The sequence below is a fragment of the Syzygium oleosum genome, unplaced genomic scaffold (assembly GCF_021117445.2).
Source record: "Syzygium oleosum isolate NSW1041296 unplaced genomic scaffold, Sole_v2.1 Sole_v2.11, whole genome shotgun sequence".
Lineage (NCBI taxonomy): Eukaryota > Viridiplantae > Streptophyta > Magnoliopsida > Myrtales > Myrtaceae > Syzygium > Syzygium oleosum.
Window position 1 is genome coordinate 4,514,228 of NW_026607495.1, and position 16,305 is coordinate 4,530,532.

General features: G+C 39.2%; 2 protein-coding genes across 3 annotated transcripts; one reads left to right on the top strand and one right to left on the bottom strand.

Annotated features, from left to right (window-relative positions):
• The first annotated feature begins 2,840 nt into the window (after positions 1-2,840).
• On the top strand, positions 2,841-4,730 carry LOC115673872 (E3 ubiquitin-protein ligase RSL1-like). The gene is made up of 2 exons (XM_030596131.2): positions 2,841-3,883; positions 4,539-4,730. The coding sequence occupies exons 1-2, from the start codon at positions 3,015-3,017 to the stop codon at positions 4,609-4,611; spliced, it is 942 nt and encodes a 313-aa protein (XP_030451991.1). The 5' UTR covers positions 2,841-3,014; the 3' UTR covers positions 4,612-4,730.
• Positions 4,731-8,380: 3,650 nt separating this feature from the next.
• On the bottom strand, positions 8,381-14,767 carry LOC115673868 (kinesin-like protein KIN-14C). Of its 2 annotated transcripts, none has more exons than XM_030596126.2 (17): positions 14,481-14,767; positions 13,522-13,767; positions 13,310-13,454; positions 12,296-12,405; positions 12,079-12,198; positions 11,773-11,976; positions 11,313-11,522; positions 11,157-11,231; positions 10,933-11,079; positions 10,728-10,863; positions 10,447-10,559; positions 10,046-10,207; positions 9,749-9,969; positions 9,462-9,543; positions 9,261-9,365; positions 9,064-9,168; positions 8,381-8,839 (listed from the first exon to the last, which is right to left on the bottom strand). In XM_030596126.2, exons 1-17 carry the CDS (start codon positions 14,523-14,525, stop codon positions 8,660-8,662), a joined length of 2,406 nt encoding a protein of 801 aa, XP_030451986.1. In that variant the 5' UTR covers positions 14,526-14,767; the 3' UTR covers positions 8,381-8,659. The 2 variants fall into 2 exon arrangements, with proteins under 2 accessions (XP_030451986.1, XP_030451985.1); XM_030596125.2 differs by having other exon boundaries at positions 13,522-13,770.
• Between the last annotated feature and the right edge of the window lie 1,538 nt (positions 14,768-16,305).

Here is a 16,305-nt window from a genome sequence, read left to right on the forward strand (position 1 = left end):
CATTCAATACAAGCCACAGCGGCAAATATTGATCAATTTCTCAGCGGCTGTGTCAATTCCATTTGGTTCTAGAATGCTTTCCCACTCCAATCTTGTGGCTTGTTTGGATTTCTCCGTAATAACTAAAAAATTGACTGTGCCTTATGCTTTTTAAGAGTTTATAAGCACAAAGTAGAATTATTTGCTCTTCCATGAAGCAACAGAAGTAACTGAGAGAGTGGACACTTCGCCGGCGTTCCTAAGATCTGCCGTTGCGTCTGTGTATACATAAGAATTGTGCTATCTCTCCAAACTTGTTGAAGGCAGTACGGAAGAAGTTGAAATTTGGCTCTAGTGTCCCAGGTTCAATGCTAAACGCTTGTGATGTTCGATAGATGAAGACACAAATATGTTAGAAACAATTGGTGTAGCCTGGCCTCTGAGAGAGTGATGTGCATAGTGGTCTCCATGTTCTGATAACAAAATCTAAAAGCAGTTGCTCTTCATAAAGTTGGGGAAGATGTTAAAAAGCAAAAGGTCTGCTCATGATATCACTCATGCTTTGTCTTGTTTCAGCATTGGAGGTAAGTGCGTCTATCTTTCCTTATCAAGATTCATGAACCCCAAAGGACTAGGAATCTTTTCCATGCAAATTATCTCGTTGAGATCACTTTTTGCTTTTTCGACACTAGAACGCTTCCGGGTGAAGCTAAGACTTTTCTTTCCCTCCTTATAGCTTCAATCTCTCTCATTTTAGCACTCTCATGACCTACACGAGTTAGAAAATCACACTGCTCATCTGACTAGCACGAAATGAGTCGCGGTTCTAGTACCACCTTTCGCTCTTACTGTTTATACTTAAATATGGATGACATCGATCGCATCCGCAAGGAAGATATTGAAAAATCAATAGACGAGAAATAATTATTACTTTTCTGTCTTTTCCCCGCAATAATGATGTGATAATTACCACTTTTCTGTTTTTGCCCTGCAATGATGATGTAATCATGCCGACATATTTTTTTTAGGAGAATAGATTTATAAGCAGATAAGTAAAACATTGTCCATCCTACAAGAGTTATATAGAAGTATAAGAACAGCTAAAGATCATCCTCCAGTGGAGTTTATAATTAGAGACGACCTTTTTTACTGTCCCTTTGAAATGTCTAATATTATGCACATTTCAAGAATATTGTTAATATTGAAACTATATGTCAACCATTATATAATAGGAAAATCCCACATGTTTAGTGTTAAAAAAAAAAATCGAAGTGCGTATCCGACAAGATTAGATTAAGTAAACAATTAAATCCTATCCGAAGGTGGCAACAGTGATTAAAAATGAAAAAGTCGCATGTTATATCTTAATTTATTGTCTTTGTTCTACATTACTAATTTCTTTTTGGTGTAAATATTGGAATATCATTAATCAGATGAGGTACACAACAACAGGTAGAGTCATAAATTGAAGGTCTTGAATGCCATTATACAGAAGTGCTAGTACATGCGTATGAACTGGATTTGGTCAAATAGACTAAAGTCTTGTCTTGCACGAAAGCGCATGGCGGAGGACACGTATAGCTCATTTGCATTCCAGAGCATTGGCTTAGTGGACGCATTTTATATGGCCAAGCTTATCTTGAGAGACTCAAGGAGATTGGTTTATGTGTTATGCTTCATTCGACGATCAGAGTGAATCAGCTCTTCTTGAAATTGAGGGAGTGACCGAGGGAGATAATCAATGAGAAGAAGAAAGATCGATTGAGCCATGGTTAGGAAAACATGAATATTTGAAGAATCTAGACTGTGATTTTGGAAGAGATCGATAATATAAGTCGTTTACCCCAATATAATATTTGCGTAACTATATTTCATATTTTACATATATGACCGGATCAATTGTGTTAATATGTGTTCATTGTGTGTGATAGTGATCATCAATACGAAATGTGATCAAATGATATCACCTGCATTAAACATCGACTGATATTTGTGCACAACGAGAACCAAGTGCCATGCGGGACAAAATGCTACACTGTGGCAGCCACCTTTTGAACCTGTGAGAGCCACCTATAAAGTCGTACTTGTGCGACCATCTATATATATCAACGAGATTAGCTATATGGTGGACGCCATTCGATAGTAAATTAGATCTATTATTATTAGCATCTTCCCCATGTAAAACTTTCTGAGCGAGCTTCTTTGCCATTGCCATGTATGATAAAATGTTGGCTCTATGGCCTCTGTTAAACGAATGTATCATCTTAAAAGCAAAAAACTCGGCATCTTAAAGCTTCGAATATCGCACCTTAACCCTAAACTTATACAATTAGTGGTTAATAGCCAATCGGATACAACCCTTCGTTTATGTCGAATTCTGGCCAAGGGAAATTGGAAGTGGTTATTGGGTAAAAAATGCGGTACGGTTCGGGTATTTTCGCATATGAATTTAGGTAATTACTAAACAAAAAACGGATAGTAAATAAATCAAATCATTCCAATTTCCAATTAAATCCGATCGTTAGATTATCATGATCATGGAGATTTAACTTGGAGATCTTCCTTCTCGAGATCTATTTTCGAAAATTGATTTTCCTTTCTTGTAGATTGACACCATATAAAACTATTTCCCTAAAGCAAATTTTTTTGCTTTTCTTTTGCCAGCATATTTATCTTTGATCACTTTCTTTAACTATGTTTTCATGAATAATCTCTTGACTTGACCCAAGTAAAGCTAGAGTTGTAAAAAAAAACGATAGCACTATCCAGAAAAATAAAATTTAAAGAAAAAAAAATGAACTTCCTGAAGAAGGTTTTAGAGTCCCAGTCAAAGAGAGCTACTCCTCCAAGAAGATTTGACGCATGGTACACTGCTCTCCGATAAGATTTGATGCCCAGCACACTGCATCTTTAAATATAGAAGCAAACAGATCGACCTTCCAAAGACAAACAAGCCCACAAGACCAGCAGCACATTCCGAGGAAAGAAAAGTTGAAACGGGTGTTGCCATAAATAATCCATAGGAGTTGTGTAGCATGGGAACTGGAGCGGCGACTGATCTTCTCTTGCAGGATGATCTATTCTTGTCGTCACTGTTTGATGATGGTGAAGATCATGGGAATCAGGAGACGGTGACTCCTCAAGTACCAGACTCTGAGTACGCCCTAGAGTTGCAGTTCCAGGAGGTTTTAGAAGTCTCCTGCGTGATGAACATGAATCCTTCGAAAACGAATGCTGGGTCTTTCTCGTCTTTAGTGGTTGTGGCTGAGGCAGACCCAAACAGAAGTCAGATGAAAGTCATAGACCCGGTTGAGATGGGTGTTCAGAAAGAGGGTGGTCAGTCATCAGAGAGCTTCTGTGAGATTTGTGCAGAGAGAAAAGAGGCCAAAGAGATGTTCAGGATCAGGACCGTGTGTTCCCACACCTTTTGCTCTCTCTGCATAAGCAGGCATGTGGAGGCCAAAGTCCTGGAAAACGTCACCACCATCAGATGCCCAGGATTGGAGTGTGAGGGCGTCCTGCAGATTGATTCCTGCAGACAAATCCTCCCTGAGAATGTTCTCTGCATGTGGGAGAAATCGTTGTGCGAGGCGATGTTTCTCGAGTCGCAGAAGTTCTACTGCCCTTTCAAGAACTGCTCGGCCCTTTTGATCAAGGACTGTGATGATGGGAAGGTGATTAGGGAGTGTGAGTGCCCATATTGCCATCGGTTGTTCTGCGCCGAGTGCTCCGTGCCGTGGCACGCCGGCGTCTCGTGCGAGGAGTTTCAGTCGCTGAATGAGGATGAGAGAGGGAGGGAGGATCTCATTGTGAGGGAGCTTGCGAAGGAGAACAAATGGGGGAGATGCCCCAAATGCAAATTTTATGTGGAGAGGACTCTGGGTTGTCCTCACATCATTTGCAGGTTTGTGATACGTATACCGAAAAAAAAAAATTCACTGGGTACCGAATTATTTGTCTAGAAATATCAAGAAGCTTGGCACAGTATAGCTTCTTTGTTGAGACTTCTCTGAAACCTATAGATGTCACAGAGTTGTTGCTTGTGCCTGATTGATGCAATAAGGATAACAGGGGATCCTCCATTTTTAAGAGGAATTGTTATTCATAGTGGCTTTTGAAATTTAAATGACATAAAAGGCAAATGAATTCATGATAATGTAATCCAAGCGCAAGGTCTTAGTGTATTTCATCAAATTGTAGTGGTTAAAACACTTTTGAATACACAGTGTGAAAGCTGCATGACTTGGCAATGGTCAGTCTGTAGTTTGATAATCACGCAGAAGATGTTTGACATATACTGTCTTTCTGTTAGAAGCACTGTGGCCACTTTTTTTAGTTCTGTGGATCACCGGTGCTGAAAATAGCGCTGGTTAGTGTTTTATTATGAATTTTGCTGCAGAGTTAGTGGTACCTAATTTTGTGAATGTTTAATTGTTCATCCTTTTCTACTACTTGTGGGGTATATAGTTTTAAGATATACGATGGCCAATTACCGGAATGTGGGTCGTCAATTTTTTATGGTAAATGAACGATTGTTCCTCGGCGGCTTGCAAATGCAGGTGCCAGTTTCAGTTTTGCTATGGATGTGGATCAGAATGGAGTGAAGCTCATGGTGGTTGCGCAAGAAACTAAGGAGCAAAAGGCACAGGAAAGAAGGCCCAACCATTTAATATTTTCAATTGCATGTGATTTTATGGTTGATTAGAACTTGGTACAGTGGAGTAATGAAATGATCAAGGTTTTTTGGTGAAGCTACATATAGTATATCGATTACACCTGCTCTACGTTTTTTCTTTCGGTATGCTTTCTTCATGTTTGAGCTTACGTTTGGCTGTTGATATCCTTTTCAAGAATATCACTGAAAGATCATTCAATACAAGTCACAGTGACAAATGTTGATCAATTCACCAGCAGATGTGTCTATTCCAAATGGTTGTAGAATGCTTTCCCACTTCAATCTTGTGCTCGTTTGAATATTTCCTTATTACCAACAAAACTGACTATGCCATATGCTTTTTAAGAGTTTATTTTGTTGCTTAAAATGTTTCTGTACACACAAAGTAGAATCATTTGCTCTTCCATGAAGTAATAGAAGTAACTGAGAGTATGAACACTTCGCCGGTGTCCTTAAGATCTGTCATTGCATCTGAGTTTTTATAAGAATTGTGCCGTCTCTCCAAAACTTGTTGGTTTTTTTGCCTTTAGTCAGGGTTTGAACCACGGTCTTTGCGGCCCCACCTCAACATCTCGTCTCCAATATACATTGTTTGTACTGGTTCAAAGTTTGTTACTCATTGATTGAAAACGCTCTTTTGCATTCACTAGAATCTACCCAAGAAAAATGATTATAAAATAGCTTCTCCTTTCATCAGAAGTTGCTGAGCTAATACCTTCTGTTGACTACTTGGCAAAGAACAACTTTCTTGACTACAATATTACCATTTCGCACTGGTAATTGCTTATGCCTCATCTTTTCGCCTAGTCAAATTGCATTATATTTCAATTTCTCGAGACCAAGTAGACCAGAAAGAGAATAAGTTAGATAGGTTTGCATTCTTCCCCAATATTGGAAGAACATTACCTATACTGTGTTAAAGTCTCCAGCACATTATTATCTACAGACTAAGACATATGTATATCATAAGTCAAAAACATCAAGAGTCCAAACTAAACATAGTTTAATACTTGAATGAGGTATGAAAGAAGTTGAAGTTTGGCAGTAATGTCACAGGTTCAATGCTAAACGTGTATGAGATTCGATAAGTGAAGGTACAAATATGTTAGAAACAAATGGTTTAGGCTGGCCTCTTAAGAGAGTGATGCGTGTAGTGGTCCTCATAATCTGATAACAAAAGCTGAAAAACAATTGCTCTTCATAAAGTTGAGGGAGGTGACAAAAGGAATATGTCTGCTCGCAATATTGCTTCTGCTATGTCTTGCTTTAATAGTGCAATTGCGTCTGACTTTCCTTATCGTGATTTATGAACCTTAAGGACTAGGAATCTTTCTATACCCCCTACTAAATTTCTTTATGTTTTTGAGATCGCTTTTTTCTTTTTTTTCGCCACTAGAATGCTTCTGGGTGAAGCTAAAACTTTTCTTTTTCTTCTGGGTAGCTTCGATCCTTTTCATTTTAGCGATCTATACAAATTAAAAATCACAGTGCTCACCGGAACAACAGGAAATGAGTCGCGGTTCTAGTACCGCCTTTCGCTCTAAATGTTTTTGCTTGAATATGAATTATGTTCATGGCATCCGCAAAGAATTGGTAGACATGATTACCAGTGTCACTAAGCGACACTCTTTACCTTGATATGACCGATAAGTGGTAACAAATGAACCAACAAGAAAAGTAGTAAATAAGTGATTACAAGAATATCAGAAGGATTAATACTACAACAGTCATGCTTGTTGCGTCCCTGCTAGTCGTGGGTCCAATCACCTTCACAGAAACCCGCACTTTCAGTTATCAGATGTGAGTTTTATGATGTATGTTGTTATTCATGCTTCACAATTATGTAATGCAAGCTATGATATCTTTAGCGAATTCAAGATTAATGAATAAGAAGTTACTTAGCTCACCACTTCTATTTGTATTTGCGAGATTGGAGATGTTTGAATAGAACTGATAATCACGGTATTCCGAGTTGCAGCCAGACCCTATCTGCCACCCTCTTTTGTTCCCGATCATCGCAGAAAATGTCGCCATTTGATTGTCCAAACACTGCACAATCGGATTTGCTTATGTCTCTCCTGCATTGAGCCAGTCCGTATCTTTTCCCACTCTCTCCAACATCCAGAACAGCAACTTGGAACATCCACGGTTGCTCTGGAGCTGTGGTTGTGAGTTCGCTCATGAACGCGATTCCCTTTGGAGCAACAGATGGGATTTCATAGTCAGTTTCATTGAACAACCCCACCAAAGGTCCATCGACTTTTCCAAAGAAATTCTCATCTGAGTAGCTCAGGAAACACCAACTGCATCTCAGAAAAACATCTTCTGATTCAGTCTTAATTAAATGTTTTGATTCATGTATTAGTAGTACTCAAGAACAGACAAAAGTAGTGTGGAATATTGAGGAAAATGTAGGTGTACCAATCAGATATATTGGAGACTAAATTCAAAAGCGATTGGACCATGTGAGATCCCAGTGCTGAAATGTTTCCAGGGAAAATATGTGACTCAAATTGCCAGTGCTCAAGACTTAAGAGGGAGAAGTAACTTCAAGCAAGAGAGAGAATGTATGGATGTAGATTGAATTGAGTATGAGGATTCAGAGTTGATCTCACATTACTTTTTATTAGAAACTACGAAGTTTACCTTTTATTTCATTTAGTTTGCAAAAGTATGTCAACAAGGTTGAAAATCGACCTCTCCCCTATGCCAGATGGTGACCGTTTGCTATTTGGGCACTCATGCCGTGCCTCTCCAATGGTATTGTTGCTGCAGTTGGCGCAATCATTCACTGAGAGATCACCTCTGCATTGAACGAGGCCATAAACTTTGTTTGAGCCTTGTCCGGCAGCGCTCTTGTAAAAGCCACCATGAAGAGGCGCATTTGCCGCCAGAGAAGTTAACAGATCGTTAAGACTAGTCTGAAACGGCTTCTCACCAGTGGTTTTGTTGGATTGCGAACAAGACTCACCCGCGATGTAATCCGAATCGGCATAGGAAAGGCTACATGAACGTGATAATATCTGAGCTGACAGTGAAATCATGAGTATGGGTTGCACATTAAAAATTCTCATATTGGTTGGTGATTTTCTGATCTAGAATGACCCTGATAGTGAGTTGGTCTTGAAATAGGTTTCAGGTCAAGGAAGATGAGTCCTGGAATGGTTCTTACGCAATGTCCAAAGTCAACTCTATTGTGGGCATTATAGTCTAAATGGATTTTCAGCTTTCAACGGTTGAAGCTATGAAGCTTCTTGCTTTGACGAGTTAAGTGCACGCGTACTTGCTCAAAAGTCAACCAACTGACTTGCAACTTCTTATCTTGCGCTAGCTATAGCAGCACTGATCTATACAATCTGCATATTAAGTTCAGGCAAACTGTAAGTAGACAACAGATCATATTCGATAACCCATGAAAGTTTGCCGCATTATTTAGGGCATCAGTTCTAAATAATGTTACTATACACGACATTGTTGTTTTTAGTAATGTTTTGGGAGGAGAGAGGGGGCATGAACTCTTGACTGTCTTTTCCCTTTACATTAATCCAAATGCTAAAAAATGTGGATGCGACAGTCACATTAGCAATTCATAATGACGCGATGCATAATACCATGTCTCGTTCCAGATGACAGCAAGGTATACCGTGAATATGGATCATCTGACTTTGTCCCAAATCCAACCCGACTAATCTCAGGCGAACTAATACCCACTCCAAGTCGGATAAGTCGCCTAATCAATCAGGAATATTTAATCTCAAGATGACAATTCATACATCACAAATGTCCTATTGCCAGAGGCAACCAGAATATCCTAATCAGGATTTATCAGGAATAAATCTGTTTCTCTCAAAACATAATCCAATGCCCCAATGTCATTTCTTTCATACACATTACAGCACAGCCATGCTCCCATATCCAGGGGAGAGTTAAAGATGAAATTCCTCAAAATACAAACTCTTCTATTACAAGTACTTCAATGTGGCACATCTAAAAGCTTGATGACATTCAGCCATAACTTAATCGAGAATCTGCAGAACGTATGGCTGTTTGGCGGCGAGGGACACCAATTTCGCATGCATTAACTCTAGCCGCAAACCGGAGAGAACAAAGTGACTCGCCAACGGAAGAAGATTCGGGGGAGATGTTAACAAACATCAAAGTTTTGGAGTCTCCGCCCAAACATGGCTGATTCAGACATTTAATTAGAATTTAACAGTCTAAGATATATCAAATCACAAGAAGGTTATATGCATTGTGAGAAATGCAATATCAACACAACCAAGTTATCATGATTGGCTGTTGCATCATTTGGCCGCAAGATACTCCTTTGGGCAACTCATTTTTTTTATTTTTTTGAGATACAGGTCATGATCCAAATGAATAAAGAGGAACTGGGAAAGGAAATATACCTGAAGAAGAGTTGTCAGCTTTGAGTTTCTAAAGGGAACATGGTCCTCTCTCTTTGCTAAGGCGAATATAACATCGCTCAGGCATGATAAACTTTTATTGATTGCCTAATTGACATTAAAAAACAAAGAATTAGACGCTCAACGATCAGGAAAAATAGATAAGCACCACAACAAAGCCTACTACTATGCAACTGTACCTGAGTTTCTTTCAATCTGTCTCCCGTTGCCCCACTTCTTGAGAGCCGCTCACTTCCAGCAAGATCAATAAGATTCAGCACACCTTGCACTTGTTGTTCAGTGTTCTAAAGACGAGTGAGAAAATTAAAAATTTGGTATACAGCCGAAACAGTGTATTACAACAGGTGAACAGAAAAGCATAGCAACCAAATATTTTTTACCTCATTCACTCCAGATATCCGCAACGTAAAAACAGAGTGGCTTCTCGATGACTGTTCATTCATTAGTGTCTTTCCCACGGACCTAAAGAAACAAAAGACCAACTTTACTTGGCATTGGAAGATAAAAATCAGGTATAAGAGTGACAAAACAACCATAAGTTGGGCAACTTAAATGAGTATCAGACTCGTTGAACCACATTGAGCTTAAAAATGTCAAATTCTAGTGCCACATATTGTAGAAAACCTCTTGCTAGGCGTCTAAGACGTCTAAATCAACAAGAACACACCTGCTTTGTGCAGCCTGCTCCAAAAGCAAGGTTATTTCTTTGATACTGCATACATCAACTATGGTGAGGTCAGGTACATAGACATTTCCATTTGCGTCATGTTTGATTGTGTACTGTTTCCCACTAACACCGCTTTCACCACGCGTCATATCCAAGGAATTACTTCGATTTGGTAACAGCAAATCACGGATGGTTTCGTTGTATATCTCCAACATTGAAGCCTAAATTGCACCTTCATATTAGTCAATTTGCGATAAAGATCAAAAGGAAAAATACATATAATAATCAGATATTTACTTGTAATCTGTACTTCCACCCCTGGGCTGAAAGAGCTTGGCTAGTCTGAAATATTTGTTCAAGAGAACGCGGAATCAATCCTTTTTGTTCCGGAGCATGAGGTTTACCCAGCATGGTATAGGTTTTACCAGAACCTGTTTGTCCATACGCAAATATACAAACCTGCGAAATATCTGATAAGTATTCTTTAAACGCAATACTACTCTTTAGATAGATTTATTTTCCAGCTTTGAACTTCTACTTAGGTAATTGAACTAAAGAAGGTTACTGCAACAAAACACAGCTTCATTTGCAACAAATGAGACATGAATGTCTAGTTAGGATATATTCTGCATCAATTTTTCAAAAGCTTCAGGAAAATTCTTCTCCACATAATCAAAGAAACTACACGCAAATATTACCTTATAGCCGTCGAGGGCACTCTGAACCAACTGTGATATCTCAACAAAAACATCTTGCTGGGAAGCCTCATGAGAGAAGACTTTGTCAAATGTAAACGGATACTTTTGTCCACCTTGTCATAAGATGAATAGACATTAGATATTTATGTTCTGCTTCAAGTCAGTTAAAGAAGCTTAAAAAGAAATCTATAGCAATATATCTAACATGCAGCTATATTTGGTTCGTCAAGCAAATAGGGTGTCGACAAAATTTTCTCTAGCTTATAGAAAGTACTCTTTACCACTTTGTAGTAATTCAATGCCTCGACCAAGAGTTTCTGTTGATGTTGGATAAGAAATGACCGTTTCTGTTCCCAAACCATCATCCGGCAACAATGGACGCACTCGGCAAAACACTCTGATATTCCCTTTTAGTTCCTGAAGCAACCGAGATTTTAGTATATAAGTTTCATATGTTATCTATGCGCCATTAGACAATATGCTTACCAAGATAGTGTTGTGCAATTTTTTTCTTAGATGTTCTCCTTCACTAAGTTGGAGCTCTGCATTTGCCAAGCGTTCTTGCAATTCAAATATTGCCCTCTTCTGCTCATCAAATTGCACCTTTGTTTCTATATAGGATAAATTAGCCATCTAGAGGAAGAAAAACAAGTACCATTAGATATAGTGATAGAGAGATACCACTAGGGGAATATATCGGAACACATTACCTTTAATTTTTCGTTTGCAGCAGCAAGCTGGTGCTGCAAAATTCGTATTTGCTCCAGCTGAGAGGAACATGTTTCCTATATAAGAAGTAAAACTCATATCAATTTATTTTCAAAGAAAGCTATGCATAGAAACAGGAAACATGGTTTTCCAATAACCTGCAACGCATTGGACTTTATCGTCAAGTTATCCAGCTCCATGAACGATTTGCCCGTTTTTTCTTTGAATTTCAACAAGTCGGTTGTTAAGGCCTGAACTTCTGAAACCTGACGATCACGATCTTCTCTCACCCTATGCAATTCTTCTCTAAGGCATTTGACTTCATTGACAAGTGATTCTTTTAGCCTAACAGCCTCATCCACTGAAGTCTGTAATATATAGAAAAATTCAAGGCATCCCCCAAGCCATAGAACATAATAGTAACAATTATATGCTCAAAACGTGTTTCAACTTATAAGAAATTAAGTAAGTATATCCACATGGATTGCATTAACTCCACATTGTCTACAAAGTAGTAACATTCAAGTTTCCAAAAAAAACAACAAAAAAGCAGGGCATTCTATGCTTCAAGGATCAAATGAATAGTAACATATGATATGAAAAGTAGAAAGAGAGTACTCTGGATGAAGTGAGTTGCTCTTGGAGTGTATTGTAATGACCCCTTAAGGTACTAAGGTTTTCTACGATTGCCAGTTTCTCCTTTTCGACTTTTTTTAGTGACTCATTGACTGTTGACAAATCTGTTTGAAGTTTACTGTTGTACTGCTGTAAACTTGTGTTGTACTCTTGCAATCTCTTGTACATATCTTTCTGAGAAGCAATCTACATCATTTGCAACATATAAAACCAAATTAGCGGCTGATAGAGCATAATTGACCAAAAAGTGTAAGACGAACAACTTTCCTTGGAAGAATTTGATCTTACCTGGTTTTCAGCAGCCAATTTCTCTTGTTCAGCTTTCTTGAGATCTTCAGAAAGCAAGCCCTGTTCCTTTTCAGAAGCAATCCTTGCTTCCTTTTCTTTCATATGGCAATTAATTGCATCCTAGTAGCCAAAAGCATGAAGAATTAGGGAAAGAATTCGAGGACAATTATTGAAACATGTTTTATGTCAAAGACAATTACATAAATAGTAGTCTTACCATTTTCTCTGCTGATTCTTTTGCGAGTTTCTCTTGTAAAGAAGAGTTATCATTTCTTAATTGAGCAAGAATTCCATTGAGCTCACCCAGCTTCTTTTCCATCTCAAACTCTACATGAATACAAATTTATCTATGTTAATAAGCATACTGTAGTCATTAATGATCCACACGATAAGTGATCCGATATCAAATACAACAACACTTTTATTTCATAATCAACATGACACTCGGTGCATCGTTCAATGAAGTTTATTGGCATGTGATGATGGAGCTACCCATCACACGAGATAAAAACTTTTCCGGCATGGTAGCTACTCTAAGTTACCATTATACAAAAGCAATGAAGGGAATTGACAAGAATAAGATACAGCAACCAGATAGATATTTAGCCTTTTGAATTGTTTCCTTCCTCTATTGTTATATTAAGTGGCCATTATCTAACTATAACCTCGTAAATACTTCAAAACCATCTAAGCATGTCGGTATACTTATGAATGTGTAGCTTAGCTATATTTTAAGACAATCGCTACATCGAAAATTATTTCAAAAGCAATGCACAAAAGAGCTATGTGGTGTGCACATTCAAATTCAAACTTAAGGTAGTGGGTCCATAAGTTAATCAGTTTAGCATGAATCAGTGGTTGTTGCATATCACACTAATCAAATACGTTACAATCGACAAGGTGCTAATATATTCTTCTATTTGATGTTAAATTTGCAAAGAGTGCTGGTACTTTTGACAAGCACGGAACACATCTTGTCATATGTGGGCGTACTTAAGATGGAGTGTTCCTCTTGCATACACTGTGAACCAGAAAGGTTTATACGAGTTTCTTTTGTCAATAATACCATATTAACTCCATGATATGCAACTATCATAAATGTTTGCACCCACTAATCCACTTCCGTAACTTGGAACAACATAAATCCATGTTAAAGTGTTACTTCAGCTTCAAGAAAATTAGTTCCATGGAAGGACAAAAAGATATTAGAATTGGAGAGAATTATATTTACCGGTATCCAAGCATTTCTTCTCCATGGATTCCAACGAATTTCGCAATCTCTCCTCCTCTAGGAGGTGGCCTTCGTCAACTCGTTGGAACCACTTAACACAAAGCTTTAGTCTCTTATTGTGGTCAGTCATATGTTCCAATTTACCCTGTCAAGAGAGAGAGAATAAGCATTCGAATACTTGCATAAGAAAATTTTTCAAAAGCGAACACAACCTTGAGGTCAAACTTCTTGGTCTTCGGCTTCTCATTCACCAATGTCTCTACTTCTTCTTTCGTGAACTCAACAGAAATATTCTCCAAACCCTCTGTACTTGCCATTTCTCCGTGGGTGGTTGCATCTTGCTTAATATTCACATCAGAGAAAGCCTGTCGTGCACGGCTAGAGCTTGTTGGACCAGTTGCTCTTGCTGCACCAATTCGCCTACGTTTGTCCAAGGGTACTTCTACCAAAGCACCCTTCTTCTAGAAACCCAAAACACAGTTAAATTAACTTGCATCAAAAACTGAAACATTCAAAACGGAGCATCCATCGTGTTAAATATAATTCTGTCAAGACAGATTTTTGAGAAGCTTTATTGCATTTTCGAGGGTATGTTACTTTCTGTTAGCATCCCATACGGCACGGATAACGACGCACCTCAAAACCTATTTCCAATTTCATCACCCCCGTTCTTTCTCTAACAGCAATCCCTTATTCGTGTTTCAATTGTTTATTTTCCACAAGAGATCACATATCAAGCTAGACAACAGTCCTACAGGAGTCAATTCATGCACTCATGGTGGTGGCCGGGCAAACGAGGCTTCCATACATACAAAACATACAGAATCAGACATGTAAACATACTACCAATTGCTCTGCACGAAGCTGCAGACTAAGCACCTTATGAATGGACACAAAATGAGGATAGGACGATGGTTATAGACATATCCTAAGGCCCGTGTTTTCATTCTTAAAGGTAATTTCGAGGTTTTCGACCAGATTGAAGAACAACCCATCATTCTGCGAGCACCGTGTTTCAGATCAGTAAGAAAGCGAGCAGCAGCTACAAAATGAAAGATAACCAATTGGCCCCGCCAAAGTGCAAACACACCAGAAACCCATCCAATTTCGATGCGACATCGAGCCTTCAGACGAAAACCACAAAAGGTCGGGGGCGGGGACCGATACTTACGGCGCTCGGGCTGCGAGGCGGCCTGTTCTGGTTGCGCGACGACATCGAGAGGAGACGGCGAAAACCCCGCGAAGACCCCCGGACGGTCAGGGTTCGAGGCGGCCGGTGGGGGCGCCAGCCGGAGTCAGGTTCCCGCCGACCCAGACGCGGAACCGGAGCTCCTACGGCGAAACGCCACGAGGGTCGGCTTCTCCGAGCGATTCCGGAGACGAAATCGAAGGTGGGTCTGGGAGAGCACAGGCCTGCGCAGAGAGAGAGAGAGAAGGGGAGGCGGGGGGGAGCGTGAGGGAGAGAGAGAGATTGAATTCGAAAATTTTTGAAAATGAGATCGAGCGGTTTAACGTTGGGGAGAGAAGTGGGCCCTGATTGGGCCTCCGATTTTGCCAGATGTGCACATGGGCCGGAGAAGTCCGGGTCGGCATTTTTCGGATCCGGGCGATCTTGGAATCGGGTTCGAATTTAGAGAGGTACCATTGATTCGAACCGGATATATGCTCGGACGCATCCGGGTCGAGATGGATTGTGTCTATTTAAGTGACGAGATTATCGAAGTAATGGTGTCGAAACCCGAAAGGCTTGGTCTTATTGATTTTATTGTTTCTCAAGTATCAATTGAACTGACCGATCGATAGATTATGATTTTCAAACTCCGTTTATTTCGATAAGTGACATGAGAGAGGCGGAATATGAGGCGGCTGGTCACTTTCGACCGTGCTTGGCAGGCAGAAATGAAATGGAGTGAGAAAGGAATTTCTATGGTACATGATCAAATATTCAAATGTATGTTCGACTTTATTTGGTTGCATCATTAGGCATTCCTTAGTTTAATTTGGCATATAAACAATGGAGTGGGATATGAAACTATATATTGTGTACATCCGATCGAGGCAACACGCAGCCGAAGGCAATGGAGTTAGGTTTTCAGTAATTTTGTGCTTGTGAACTAACTATTGTTTGGTAATCCAATTCCGCATTTCCTTAAGCATCCTATTTTACATGGAATTCAAATCCGAATCACTCGAAAAATTTCATTATTTTCGAATACCATTTTATACTTGCATTGAGTTTGTGAATTTCTTAAACGTGTGAACTAGTTACTAGTTAGAAACAAAGCATACTGAGATAGGTGAATCGATTACATGGTGACATTGACTCTAAATTGCGAAGCCTTTATCTATAAAGAGTTGGCCAGGCACTTAAGCCATGTGATCTCGAAGCAACAATCTCGTATGAGCAAATGGACAAGATGTCTTTATTGTTATTTCTTACATGTATTTAAAGTATAAGGTAGCTAATGATTTATAGAAAGACATAAGCTAGAATAAAAGCAACAAAATAAAGTTCCTGAGCTACGGCCTCCATACATAGACAGATAAAATCCTCTATACAAAGAGAGATAAAATGAGTTTGTCAACTTTGAAAACTCTCGCTACACTTGCCAAGAGTACAAGAATTACTTGACCGATATTGATGTGATTGAGAGATCGAACCCATGTGAGCTCAAAAGTTGTCGTAGCAATGGCACGATACACGATGTCAATAGACGAACGAGCAATTAATCGTTGATTTCGAGAGCACCACGATATAGGATTTTGGCCAATATAAACAATGTAGGAGGTTGTATACTTACGGTTATTCGGATTGCCTACCCAATCAGCATCCGAGAATGCATGAAGCGATAAAGGGGCTACTGTGCAAGTGCAGGTCGAGATTGATAATCCCTTTGAAATAACGTAAAACACGTTTTATAGCACTCCACGTAACTCGGTCGGTTGATGCATAAACTGATAGAGTTTGTTGACCACATAAGCAATTTCAGACCTTA